Source organism: Rousettus aegyptiacus, unplaced genomic scaffold, assembly GCF_014176215.1.
Source record: "Rousettus aegyptiacus isolate mRouAeg1 unplaced genomic scaffold, mRouAeg1.p scaffold_m13_p_5, whole genome shotgun sequence".
In the NCBI taxonomy this organism is placed as follows: Eukaryota; Metazoa; Chordata; class Mammalia; order Chiroptera; family Pteropodidae; genus Rousettus; species Rousettus aegyptiacus.
The window spans coordinates 108,643,493-108,658,176 of NW_023416308.1; the positions used below are offsets into that span (position 1 = coordinate 108,643,493).

General features: G+C 38.1%; 1 protein-coding gene across 5 annotated transcripts in view; it reads left to right on the top strand.

Annotated features, from left to right (window-relative positions):
- The first annotated feature begins 6,195 nt into the window (after positions 1 to 6,195).
- Positions 6,196 to 14,684, top strand: part of CUNH11orf49 (chromosome unknown C11orf49 homolog) — a 144,565-nt gene continuing 136,076 nt past the window's right edge. For 3 of the 5 annotated variants that reach the window (XM_036220859.1, XM_036220856.1, XM_016146708.2), the window contains exon 1: positions 6,196 to 6,335. In XM_036220859.1, the coding sequence (XP_036076752.1) occupies positions 6,290 to 6,335 (46 nt within the window). In that variant the 5' untranslated portion in view covers positions 6,196 to 6,289. Of the gene's footprint in view, positions 6,336 to 6,838; positions 6,862 to 14,684 lie in introns of all 5 variants that reach the window. The other 2 variants (XM_036220857.1, XM_036220858.1) reach the window with 2 other exon arrangements.

Consider the following 14,684-nt stretch of genomic DNA (forward strand, 5'->3'; position numbering starts at 1 on the left):
AGGCACCATTTAACAACTTGAATTTCTAGACAAAATTCTTCTGAAAGAGTTAAAGGTTTGAAGTTTCACACTTTAAAATGGTGTTCCTCAATCAGAAGTGATTTGGCAGACATGGGGCAAGACTTGACATTTTGGGGGGTGGGTATTACTAGCAAATAATGAGTAGAGGCCAAGGATCCTGCCTGCTAAACAGCCTACAATGAGCAGGCCGTTCCTCCCACAGCAAAAAATTATATAGCCCCAAATATTCAATAGTTCTGAGGTTGAAAGACCCTGATTTAAAAGATAAAGAAGATGAATCTGCAAAGAATTGCTCCATATTTTCTCTAGAACCACTTTCTTGTCAAGGCAATGTAAATGGAGGGCAAGAATTCTTAAAGCTATAGAAGGGAAAACAAGAGAAAGCACAGGTGAAGGTGCTAAGGGAGTCCTATATCTATTTGCCTAGAGAAGCCTATTTTCAGTATTCATTCAGTTAGTAAGAGTAAGTATTTAATGTATTATGTGCCAGGCACATAATACACTGCTGATGAAGCAGTGGTAAACAGAGATATTAGGTCCCTGGAACTTATAGTCTAATGGGTGTGGAGGCTACAAGTATGCAAAGGCATTAAAAGAATGATCTCACAAATGAATGTAAAGCTACAAATGATAGGGGCATTCAAGGAAAAGTACAGGGTTCTATGAAGAGACTTGATTTAAATTTGGGGTTTCAAGGAAAGCCTTTCAGAGGCAATGACACTTGAGTTGATTACGAGTCATTAGACAAAGAGTAGATGGGGGAGGGTCTTCCAGGAAGCAGGAACAGTATGTGCAAAGGCCCTGAGACAGGAAATAGTCCATAGGATTATGAAAAAGTATCATTAACTTTTAGCAATGGGTGTGATTTTATCCAGGTGCAGGGGGCTACTACTGGAGACTGGAGGGGTTCGGGGTGGGGGAGAGAAAGAAAGAATAAGGGAATAGTCTGATTTACATTTTTGTGCTATCTTTAATTGCAAATCCTCCATACCACCATTTCTAACACCAGCACTTTTCATGTCCCAGCTTAGCAGTAATATTTCCATCAGGATCTGGGGTATGATGGCTGATTCAGTTCTCTGGACTAACTCGGGAAATACCCTGAAAATGAGACAGTTTTATCTCCTGAAAGCTTGATATTCATATACCTGGCACATATAAATAGACCCTTTGCAGCAAATATCTCAGTATATCTTGCTTATTTCAGTAGCAAAGATAAGTTTAGAATGGTGGATAAAGAAATGTATCAGTAAATAAATACTTGTTTAATAACAAACATGAATCAAGCATTATGTAAATAGTCTGTTCCCACACTTGCCCCTTTATAATTCATTCTCTACACAGCAACCAAAGTGACTTCTTAAAAAAACATAAATCAGATAATGTCATTACTGGGCGTAAAACCTTACAATGGCTTCCTATTACACTGAGAATAATATCCATACTTTTTGCCTGGCCTTTAGGTTCCTTCATGATGTGGCCTCTGCCTACTTCTTTGACTGATTTTCCCTTTACTCAATTGTGCTCTAGTCGCAATGGCTTTCTTTCAGCTCTGCAACATGCTGTAATTTCTGTCTTCCAACTTTTGCATGAGCTGTCTCCTCTACTTAGAATGCTGTTTCCCCATGGCAGGTCTCCACCCAATGTCACAGCCTCAGAGAAGGCTTACCATACCGCTCTAAATTTGCCTTGTTCTCACTTACTGCCTTTACCTTATTTTACTTAGGAGATCGAATAAGGTTTCATGGAGGTGGTAGCATTTAGCCTACGTCTTACAGGATGTGTAAGAGTTTACCGGGGAAGAAATGTGAGAGAGGTACATTCTAGGTGGAGAGAAGAGCTTATGCCAAAGCAGGAGGGTGTGAAAGAACTCAGTATATTTGGAAATAGTGAGTAATAGTGAGTAGGAAAGTATGGCTGGAGTTTTAAGTATGTAGGGGAGAGTCAGTGGCAAGATGGCTAGAAAAGCAGGTTGAGACCAGACTGTAAAGGGATAAATATGTCTGCAGGTTAAGGAGTTTTGCTTCATCCTAGTAATAGTGGGTCAGCAACACTTTTTTAAGTAAAGAAGTAACATGGTAAAATTTGAATCTTAGAACAATAAACTCTTGTCACAATGTAGAAGATAGCTTGGAGGAGAAAGAATAGACAGAGATTTTTTTGTCCTAAGATTCTAAAATTTGGGACTCCTGATTCGTATCCTAAGTTTATTTAATATTCCTATTATATTCCCTTTCATACTGCTGAACTAATTCCCTTAGCTTGTCTACATGTAGTGTTGTCTCTCTGTCTTTTGTTGAGTTAGTAGCTTTTTTCCTGGCATTTCTTAAGATCTGGCGACCTGTCACACACAGTATTTAGGTGTCAGAAGGATATGCCAGTGCTTTCTGATTGATTTTAAATGCCCTTCTCAGTGATGCCTTACATTTTGCCAGACTTTTTATTTGATGAATTAGTTTTGTGAATTGATTCCTATGAGGCAACCATAAATTCTATGGATTAGATGGTCTTTGTTTTCTAGACTTTTAATTTACAGGGAGGAAAATCTATTTATGGTATTCAGGCATTTATTTTGTCAGGCACTGTGCATGGTCCTACAAATTTAAAGATAAATAAAGACTGTCTTTGCCTTCAAGGAATTCACAGTCTAGTAGAAGAAGTCATATAATTTTTTTAAATGACATAAGTGTTTATCAAAGTGCATAGTCTAGGCCAAAGGAAGGTGCCGCTATTTTTGTGGGCTAACAAGAAGAATCAGAAAATCTTCCTCCCTTTCAAGTTATATGAAAGTGTAATTCCCAACTCTTTTTGCAGCATTTGAAAATATAAAATAACAAGAAGGTACAAGTCTGTAATTTCCTTTGGGCTTCAGTTTAATTTAAGCCATGTCCTCTTAATCACTTTCTCATAATGCATTAGTTATTCTTAACAGTCCAAGAGTTTGTGGACATTTCTTTTTCTTCATAAATTCTCCCAAAGATCTGGTCCATTAAACCATGGCAGTCCAAAATGGCTTGTCTGTTAATAACATTTTTAATTTAAACATGTTAATCCCATACAATGACGTCTCAGTTTCTACTTTGCTGTTAAGGAAGATAAGTCTTTTTAAAAGAGCCTGGTGACTCAGAATGAATTTCTTGACCTGTATTTCTTAGTAGCTACTTCGCCTTTAGCATCTTTTCTGCTTGAGGAGTTGATAAAAGCTTGTCCTAGTTTCTCCAACCTGTTTTGTAGCAATAATTCAGCCTGAATTGTTTCTTTCTTTATTGTTTCCTAGCGATTTAAAACCATTTAGTACATTTATGTTTGCTTTTCTGTAGTTTTCAATTCCAGAGAAGATTTTATTCCCAATCAATCTCTTCATAGGTCCTTGGAAGAGCCAAAGATGTATATTAATTTTCTATTTATAATTAGGAATTACGACCTGATAAGTTGACATCTCAACACACCCTCTCTCATAGGTGTTTCCTCAATTGTTTTGTATCTGCTGCTTCCATTCCTTATGCTGTAATACTTTAATATTCATGCTCCCTCTATGTTTCGGTCAATTTCATATCACCTGCTTATTTTCAGGATTGTGGAGTTGTCTTCTGATTTACTGGATGATTATTTGCTTAGATAAAATTTTCATAAATACATTACGATAATTTAAGAACTTGAAAAGCCCATCTAAATTGAAGGCTGACTTTTTTTTTTCTTTTCTTAACATTCAACGGAGTCACAAAAATACACTTAGCTTTAATAACTCTTCTGTATTTCCACTCTTCTTAAGACCTGTTTTGTATGTTTCACTGAAAATTTTCCTCCACCACTGATGTGTTGCCAAAATCTATTATCATGTAATCTATGGCAGCAGAGAAATCTAAAAGTAGTGGCAATTTCTTGGGAAAAACAAACATTATCTGGAAGGTCATCACTTCTGCTTAAGGAATATTTTAAAGATTTTGAAGCCACTAATTTATTGTTTGTTTTCAGGTTATAATACATGTCTATTACAGAAAAATTTTGAGAATATGGGAAAGTATAAAGAAGAAAAGTATAAATGGTCAGTAATTCTACCACCAGTAAAAGGTTACCTGTTATTTCTATGCAACCTCAAATTTTCTTGAAGCCTTAGTCTAGCAACCACCTACCCCTTTCTAAGTCTTCTTCCTCAATAGACTTCTCAGGACATTAAGAATGGAAGACTGACTTTAAATATAAGGGTCCTTAGGATTTTTATGGAAGGGATGGAGCTGTAGGAAAAACCTACAAATTGCTCCAGAGATGACATCTTGTTCTTATTTAGCTTTCTTTGAGTCATTAACAGTCGGGCGCCACTGGTGCTGAAACTTGTCATTATTATAACCGCAAATGGGTTAATGCCCAAACAAAGCTATATTCTTGGGGCTGGTTCCCAGCTCCACCACACAGACCTCAGCAGCAGCACCCTCCAAGTCCCTGGACAATGATCCACAAATAAGAGAATGTCAAATGTTCAGCCTAGACTCAAATTTTTCTTCTTTTATCTGGGAGCTACCAGTTGCTGGCAGGGCAGAGCAAAAGGAAAAATAAATAAATAAAAACCAAGCCAACAACTCCTAAAAAAAGAGACTGTGTGGTTTAGTGGTCAGACCACTAGCCTGGAGGTTGGGATAGCTGCGATCCAGTTCTAGCTCTCCCGCCGATTGGCTGGATGATGCTAGACAAGTCATTTTCATGATATGTTCTTTAGTTTTCCTACACTTAGACAAGGGAGAGGTGACTTAGAAAGTTCATATGGACAAATAAAACGATCTACAAATAGCTTCAGATTGCTTGAAAATAAAATAAAATTGTAATCCTTAATACTTAATTACTGTCCTATAACTTTATTAATAATTTAGTAATAAGCCACAGGTGTGAAAATAATGAAACTCCCATATCCTCAAGCTGGAGGATGAGAGAACAGGGGTGGGGGGTCGAGGGCAGAGAAAGAAGGCAAATACTTTTTTACCTAATTTGCATCAAATATCAAATGAGTAAATTCATTATCTCAAGATAATAAATGCTGCTTTTACTTTGGATCTGTCCCTCTATCCTTACTGCATCCAAACTCAGAGTGACTCACAGGAGCCTAGAAATGAGACACATATACAATTTTAAGGGAAAGGGAGAATTAGGAGGTTTGAAGGTCCTGCTGTAGGAGGCTAAGAATAGACCACTTAAAACACAAAGAGAAGAACCTTCTCTTTCCTTTTCCTCCCAATGTAGGTGGTCCACTGGTTTCCCAGTCATTCCCTTTGATAGCAGGATTTTTGTTTTCACAACACCTCACCTTGTTTTTTTTTTGGGGGGGGGGAGGTTGTGGGAGCCTAGCTAAAAAAGTGAGAACAGAATGACTTTTTCTAACAGGTTTCAACTGTGACAGTGCTACAGACAGATGCCTTGTGTTGAGAGTGGAGGGAAGCAAAAAGTGAAATATCTGGAACTCTAAGAATTTGAAAACCAACAAATGTTCTCCCCTCTTAAGGAAGCGAGCTTTTAGGCATATGAGGGAAAAAATCAAATAGGTGTTCTGGTTTGTGTACCCTCTCCCCTTGAGAAGTGAAGTGTCTAGGCAGGAAAAAAAAAAAAAGACATTGGAAAGGGTACCAAATAATACCAAATAAGGGATGGGATTGGAAGCAGGGACTAAAGGTAAAGAGGAATTTGAGAGAAGGTCAATGAACTCTTAGAGAATTTAAGGAGCACTTTCTGTGTGTCCACCCTTGTTAGCTGGACACACATACATACCTGACATCAAGGAACTGCCAAGATATACGCACGTGAAAGCACTTTGTAGCAACTAACGATAAGAAATAATAAAGAGCTAAAAATGTAATATTAAGAGCTAATAATGTAATATTAAGTGTTTATGGAAATTTAGGGGTGACAGCCTCTGTGTTAGGACAACAGCTGTATAAAACAGGAATCGCTATGAAATTCAAAAACTGAAGATATGGAGGGCTAGCAATAATTCTTCGACACTGGGAAATATGACCGATCCAAAAAAACTCTCCACCTCAAATTCCTCTAAAACCAGCTCCTCAAGAATGGGAGTCCTAAGAAGCCTCCAACGCTGCGAAGCGACCGTTCCCGGAACTGGAGTGGCCAGCTTGGCGTTGCAATACGGAGGTTGTTTGCGTGAACACTCCCTCCGTCTCCCGCCTGTTCTCCTGCTGCGTGGGTGCTATGGCAACGGACAGAGAGCGCAACCTGGGTTCCGGAAGCTGGAAGGCTAAAGCTTGGAAGCTACCCGGGTCAAAGGATGCTGAGTCCGGAGCGCCTAGCCCTACCGGACTACGAGTATCTGGGTAGGAGCTTCTTCAGCTTTGGGGAAGGAAAAAAGTGCAGACGAATTAAGCCGGGGTTTGAGAAGAGACAGGGGCGGTGTCTGAGCGAGAATGGGTTAGGGTGGAATGGGGAGGGGTGGGGAGAGGGGCGCGTTATAGGGCCTGAGCTGTAAGGCCGAGCGAGGCGGAGATCTGCATCTAGGGGATGGTGTGGGTTGGGGGTTATAAAGACTTTCTGAAGTGTATGGGCTAGAGTTCAGGCAATGCGGGTTGTGTTAAAGTGGGATAGATTGGAGTTGAGAATTTGCGGCCCTTTGGGGGTGTTATTGATATACTGGTAGTTAAGTAACCTTGGAACCTGAAGTGCCAAATCAGTCATTCGGTCATTTTGTTATAGCTACAACGAACATTTTTGAACTTTTCTTTTATATTAGGCACTGTACTAAGCATTTTACGTGCATTCTTTATTGAATCATCACAACCACCCTAGGAGGAAATACGGTGTGTTTTCTTCCATTTTGCAGACGGAGAAACTGAGACCGAAGAGGTAACTCACATAAAAGAGGCCACACAGCTAAAAAATGTAGAGCTCGGATCAGAACCTAAGTTGCCCACTCCAGAACTTGAGCTCTTGACCACTATGGCTATAGCTCTTTATTGAGCACCTTCAGTTGTGTAAGGCATTTACTGGATAAAATGAGGATGTGTGCACACAGGTATTTTCAAATTAAGACTTTATTTTCTAGAACAGTTTTAAGGTTACAGAAAATTGAGCAGGTAATTTATACAGCATTCCTATATACTCCCTCTCCACCCCCTACTCAGAGTTAGTACATTAATGTAGTACATTTGTTAAAATTGATGAACTGGTATCAATACATTATTATTAACTAAGGTCCATAGTTTACATATGGTTCAGTCTTTGTGTTGTCAGTTTTGTGGATTTTAACAAATGCATAATGTCAATGTATCTGCCATTATAGTATCAGGCAGAATAGTTTCACTGCCCTAAAAATCATCTGTAGTCCACCTATTCATCTTTACCCCTGATCCCCAACCCTTGGCAACCGTTAATCTTCTAAATGCCTTCAAAGTTTTACTTTTCCAGAATATCACAGAGTTAGAGTCAGACAGTATGTTACCTTTTATATATTGTGAAAGAAGTGGCATCTTTCATTAAGCAATATGCATTAAGTTTTCTTAGCTTGATTTTTTTTTATCACTAAATAATTTTATGGACATACTGTACACATTTTTAAATGAAAAAATGCGGGTTAAATTTTTTGAATTGGTAATATGGAAACGATTAAAAATATTAAAAAGTTTATAGCGAAAAGTCTCCTTTCATCCCTTTCCTACCATCTGCCAGTTCTTATCCGTACTTAGCCCCTCACCAGTAACCACTATTACTGGTTTCCTATGTATCCTCCCAGAGTTTATTTTATTATGTACATAAGGGACAATACAGTGACTACTTTTTTTTTATTTAATATCTCAGTAATTTCTCAGTAGAGAGCTTCCTCATTCTTATTTTACTTTTAAGCTGCATAGTATAAATAATTTAACCAATTCTCTATTGGTAGACAACAGTTGTTTTGAGCATTTTGCTATTACTAAAAAATACTGCCTTGCATAATCTGCAATTTTGTTCCTTTACTAGTGTATCTGCAGGGATCAATTCCACAAAGTGAAATTGGCAGGTCAGGGAGATATGTACTATAAATATTGATAGATATTGCCAAATTGCCCTTCCTAGGGGTTGTACCATTTTATGCTGCCACTAGCAATGTAAGAGTATGCCTGTTTCTTCATAGTCTTCCCAACGGAATGTATCAAACTTTTGGATACTTTCAACCTGTTAAGTGACAGATAGTCTCAGGGTAGATTTAATATGCACTTTTTAATGAAGTTGAACTTCTCTCACCAAGTTTAAGAGCTATTTTATTTTTCGTAAGATATATATTATGTATATGTATAGTATAAAGAGAGGTGTGTGTGTGTGTGTTTAGAGAGAGACGGAGAGATTAATCGACCACATCTATTAATCAGCCAAAAGGGCATAAGTTGTATGACAGATAAGTTTGCATCCAATGAATAATAATATCAATGTCTAGCAATACCTAGACTTATGCTAAGGATTTTACATATTTTACCTTATTTATCCAGTATTCAATGAATCTATGAAATATTTGAAAAGCCTAGTCCACTGTTTCTTTGGGTGTTTGCCATTTAAATTATGCATTTAAATGTCTTAACTCCTTGTCCTAATCATCATCCGGACATTTAGATTACCCTAAGCAGGGTCATACTACTTACTTACTTACTGGCTTCCTCATGGTTCATCAAACCATTCAACTCTGCTGAAATGCATTTGTCTGTAGTCGAGAACAACCCCTGCCCATTACAATTTGGTCTCTGTTAGAGGCATAAGTTTTTTAAGCATTCACTTTCAATTTAATGACCATTTAAAACCACTTCCCATAAATTAATAAAATATTTCATGATTTAAAAATTTCAATACCTGTGATTTTTTTTCTTTTAATTCTTTTTCCTTTAAAAAACAAATCACATCTGTAGGCCTAGAGAAGAAAATACATTTAGAGAAAAGAAAATTACAGAGACTGGAATGCTCTAAGCATTCAGTGAAGCATAAAAGCCAAAGCTGAGTACCCCTTGGTAAGTGTGTCTGGGACCTCTTTTCAGTATTGTGTAAATTACAGGGATACCTATTCAATGAATACATATAGAGTTCCTTTTCTACCTGCTACCTTGGGCTTATATTTGCCCTATCAGCTACTAGTGAAGAAAACAATCTTTCATCATGTTGGGTAAACTGATCTGTTCTTCCACTGACTTTGTGGATTAGGAACCTGTAATCACAGCCTGGAATGGCTTAGGGTCTTAAGATCATCATTACAGAATCAGCTCAGTGATGTTCATGCAGCAGTCATCAGAATGTAGTGATAGAGATTGTGCTAATGCCCCGGCCTAAATAGGGAGATGAGAGTCTGTTAAGGGAGAGTCTGGTAAGGAGATGAAATAAGTATCTCCTTGAAAGATTTCCAGCCTTAGAAATACTTCTTGGAAGCTTCTGCCAGAGGCTAAGGTGTGTTTCTGTGTCTGATTGGGTGTGGAAAGCTCTCTCTAGAGCCCAAGGGCATCCTGTTCTGGTCCCAGGTGTACAAAACATAGCACCTACGTGCTGACCTGAGTATAAGCATGAGGGTGTGAAGTTTATTTTTTACTCCACCTAATTTGGTGAGGTACGTGCTTTTACTTATGCTCCAAGTTGCCTCTTCTGTTTCCATGGAACTTGCTTATTTTCACTAAAGTTGGTAGTGGTTGGCATAATAGATAACTCTAGGAAGTCAGAGATGGTCTTTCTCCTTCGGAGGCTATACTTTTAAAGGAATCACAATAAATTGGTTAGTTTTTTTTAAGCTATAGTTTTTGAGTACTTCATATATGTTGAGCACTGTGCTTTATCTCATTTAATCTTCACAATCACTACACGAGATAGGTATTATTATTAGTCCTGTTTAGTAATTATTAATATCTCATTTTACACATAAGAAAACTAGGGCTTGGAAAGGCTAACTGATTTGTGCAAAGTCACATAGGTGATACTGCATGGCAAAGCATGAATTCAATAGTGTGTTTTATCCTCTCTACTAAGAAGATAAAAACAAACCAAAACACCTAGTACCTGTAAAGGGCAGTGGTCCTTGCCTCTCTCTTAGGATGGAATGCTTAAGCAGTTCATTAGTTGCAAATAAATTTCCTGAGAACAAGAATTTTGTCTTACTCACTTTGTATACCTACCCATCTTTTACAACATAGACATTTAATACACATATCTTAAATTGAATATGAATAATCTGACTTTAGGGTAACCCAAATGTGAGCAGCTAACAACAGCAGCTAAGATTTATTAAGCACTTACTATATACCAGGTAACATTTTACTCGTTTTACATATATTAATGCATATTTATGCACAGTTTCAATTGTCTTCATTTCACAGATAAGGAAACTGCAGCACAGAGATATGAAATAACTGGTTAGTAAATCATGGAGGCAGAATTTGAATCCAGCAGCCTGACTCCAGAGTCCACACTGTTAAAGTCCATGCTGTAAATACCTGGAGCAACTCCAAAAATGAGGCCCTGGCTATTACATAGACCTATGCATGGATCCTGGAGTAAGTTCAGGTGGCTCCAAAGGCTTAATTTAACATTTCTGCCAGGAGGGGGCATTCTAGGAATCAGGATGGATCAGGAAATAGTAAAAGTCCAGTTTCCTCTTGCCACTGGCTCACTCATCTCTTAGAGGCAGGCAAGAGGAAGATAACTTCTAAAAATAAACCACTTGGCAGAGTTTTTTTGAGTAGCTGTGTGGCCTTGAAGAAGTTACTTAACCTCTCTGTGCCTTAGTTTCCTTATCTGCAAAACGTGAATAATATAGTACTTAACCTCATACAGGTAAACTTTTAGAGCAGCGTCTGGCTGCTACATTGTGTCTACATTGTGAAAAGAGGGTATACAAAGATGAGCAAGATATTTTTCCTTTTAGAGCACCTGGGTAGATGCTCAATAAATACTAGCTGCTATTATTACTATACTTTTATAAAAATATGTTATGCATATGTGGCAGCCATGAACACGTGCCTTTATGATCTCCTACTGTGGGAAGGGGAGAGAGATTGACTCCCACCCCCAGCTTTGAATCCAACACCTTATTCACACTGAGGTCACACTTCCCATAGGCTCCTCCCAGCCAATGACTGGGTAGCATAGAACCACTTCTGGGAGATGTGTGACTCTGATGGGGACTTTGGCTTGAGGAGTCCCACTGCACTGCAGTCTAATTTTCCCACTCTCTCTTTTTTATAAGAGTCAGCCCTGCTTTGTGGTCTTTCAGCTCTCCCAGCCTCCTCCAGCTTTCTCCCCATTTTATCCCATGGGTGTTTCCCACAGTATATCTTTTGCGAGTCTGATCCTGTCTTGATGTCTGCTTCTCAGAGTACCTGGATTCAGACAACATCCAACAGTCACTGATATAGTCCCTTCCAGCCATGAGGTTAATGCAATTTCTTCAAGCTTTGGCAAAGGCTCTGATACATGATTCTTTCCATGTGGAGGACTCTTAAGTGTTACTAACATTTTTTTTGTATTTGTTGATATGTACATGATATTTACTCATCTTACTGCCAGACTTTTTTTTTTTTTTTTTCGCTTTTGGATAAATCCTGATAAGCAAACTTATCGTGAGTATAATTAGTGAACTTTCCAAACCCAACTGTATGCTACGAAACATTGCTATTTATTGTAAGTTAACCGAAATACTCTTAGGACTTCAAAGCACTTGGGTTGTTACAGAAAGGAAATGAAATAAAATATAGATGTCACACTGACTTTCTAAATCTTTGGAAACTAGGTTTATAATATAAGAAATAGCTTACTTTAAAATAATAATGAACATGCAAAATCATCCCTTCTTTCCCCCTTCTCCATCTTTCCCTTTCTTCCTAATTTTCCTTCCTTCCTTCCTTCCTTCTTTCCTTCCTTCTTTCCTTCCTTCCTTCCTTCTTTCCTTCCTTCCTTCCTTCCTTCCTTCCTTCCTTCCTTCCTTCCTTCCTTCCTTCCTTCCTTCCTTCCTTCCTTCCTGAATACCCTCTTTATATAATACAAGGCATGAATATAAAGTATTCCTCCCCCCAGACAACTTACACCGTAGAAAGGAGATAGGACATATTCAGAAATGAGTGTAACACAGAGTGACCGTGTAATAAATGCCGTTAGAGAGTGGGTGAACTTTATGTATGCAGCTGTGATGGTGCTTTCCCATTTTGGTCAGCAGCTTATCAGTCATGGCAGGGGCCTCAGTTCCCTAGGTGGCCCAGTTCTGAGATGTGCCCTTAGGAATTGTTCCTGGAAGTTTAGCCTAGACTCTGTTTCTTCTGCCTTTTCATGGAGTCTGTAAGCTATTTAATAAATGTAATAAATATTCTTTTGTTGGGGGATAAAAAAAGAGCAAGTGAGTTTTAAAGGCACGTTGTTCCCAACTTTCACTCACCCTTATTTCTCCAAGGTAACTAAATTACAGATTATTTCAGTGTTATTCTAGGGTTTTAAAATAGTTCTGTATTATTTTGACCTTGCTTATCATTTATATATTTAAGTAATGTTAAAATTTTTCCTCCAACTGCTATCCAAAAGTTGGGGATCACTTTTATTTGCACAAATACCATGTTTGCTAACTGAGTAATCTTAGGAAGCTGAGTAGGTAATAAAAGTTTTAAAAAGTAATAATAGTGGATCAGAAAAGATAAATGATCCATTAGCTTAACTCTAGTTCATCATCCTGTGTTATATCCTTAGCAGTTATCACAGTTATCTTGTTCATCTATTTGTGTATTATTGGTTTTTGTTTCTTACTAGAACTGAAGCCATAGGGCAGGCTTATTCTCTTAGTATCTCCAAAATCTAGCACAGTGCTTGGCCCAAGTTAAGTGCTCAGTTGTTAAATGAATGGTCTGCTGAATAGCAGAATAAATATTTTTTTAAATGAGAGAAAGGAATTCAGTCCAACAAATAGTTATTGAATTCCTACCATGTGAGAGAGACACTAGACTTTTTTTCTTTTGCCTCTTTCCATGGATGGAAAAAAGGATGACTGATTAATATCTGCCCTGGATCCTTCTGGTTTTAAACTCTGATTATATCTAAGGTTAGTTTCTTGGTTGATACTCTAGTTTCTATGTTTTGGTTACACAACAGTAATATTTTATACATTTTTTAAAATGGTATTTGAAGAAGGAAGCAAATTTTATACAATTTTGGGGCATCTCCATGAGATCCTGTCATTTAGTTGGGCAGATTAATCTGCTTTAATTAAGACTGGAATTACTCTCATAAACTAACCCTTAGGTCCGCTGTGTTGGGATCACCCTTATACTGCTTTCCTAGGGGCCTTTGGAAATAGCTCATTCTATGATTGGAATTTCAAGTCAAAACACATTTATCTGAGCAGAATTTTAATGATTTATCAAAGAAGGGAGGAATTTCCCAAACATCTGAATTTACCAAATTACCGATCCCATCAGCTATGTTTTTTCTTAAGCACTTTTCTTTAAACAAAGCAATTACTGTTGAAATCATCAAATGTATTTTTCATAAAAGCTTTTGACTAAGTTTTGTTTGATTAGCAGGAATCCAGTAAAAGTAAATATTGTTAGAGAAGGTACTTTCAGAGCCCTTTCTTTTTATTCATTGAATTAGCTTTTTAAAAGCACTATTCTTTGGAGAGAGTAAGAGCCTTTTTTCCAGCTGTCCTATTGTGTAGCTCAAGGTCTTGCTAATACTATTATCTGGGCCTGAGATTACAGGTAATTGTGATAAAGCATAAGCTTCAGTTTCTGTAATCTCAGACAGAAATCTGTTTGTGCCCCAGGCATTCATGTCAGGTGTTTTTAAATGCAGACTCCTCTCACCTGGGATAGCCCCACTAGTCCCGAGTAAACAGAGTAAACAGAGGTATGTGGCAGGGAAAGGGCTGTATGAGGGCCATTGTCTTTTCTTTCTTTCTTTTTTTTTAATCATGTGGCAGAATCTTAAATACAACATGTGCTAAATGGGAAAATTACGTATTTTAAAATTGGCATGTTTGAAACAATGACACTTTTGAATGTGACTAAAGGCCACATGTCTTCAGCTTTGCTTGTCAAATGGAGAGGCTGCCAGAACCACTCTGCTCCTTGGTTCTCATGCCCCAAAGTCCTGCAAATTGACACGTAAGTAGGCAACACACAAAGACGTTCGGCCCCTTGAGAAAGTGAGTTTGGGCCCTTGGGCTGGCCTCCTTTTTCTCTGTGTGGAGTTCTTTCCAGCTTTGGTTCTTCTGTCTCATCTTAGCTTTTCAGAAAGGAGAGATTAAATGTGTCTGGTATTTCAGCATGTAAACGTCACAGGCAACATGAGGCTAGCACTCGGGCTGCTTACTGTTCAGCCTGTCATATGGAAGGAGTTGCCTCTTAGGGAGATTATAACTGTGTATGTAGCCACACAAATGCACATTCTGCCTGGGGGAAAATGCATAGAATAGGAAGCCTTATGCTGCCACTCAGGTCTCTTTGTGGAGGGCTACATAAGAAGCCCTTACTGGCACAGTCAACTCTTGGGTTTAATGAGTCATCTTTTTGTGTGATGCCTACTTAAAAAAAAAAAAAAAAAAGGAAGGAAGAAGACCCGCGTGCACTCTTCACCAAGTGATTTGCTCTTACTGGCCCTGGAGCTTTGTCTAAGAGTTTTGTACGTTCTCGATGACATCATTTACAATGCTAGGACACAGACAGTAAACAAAAAATAACTTA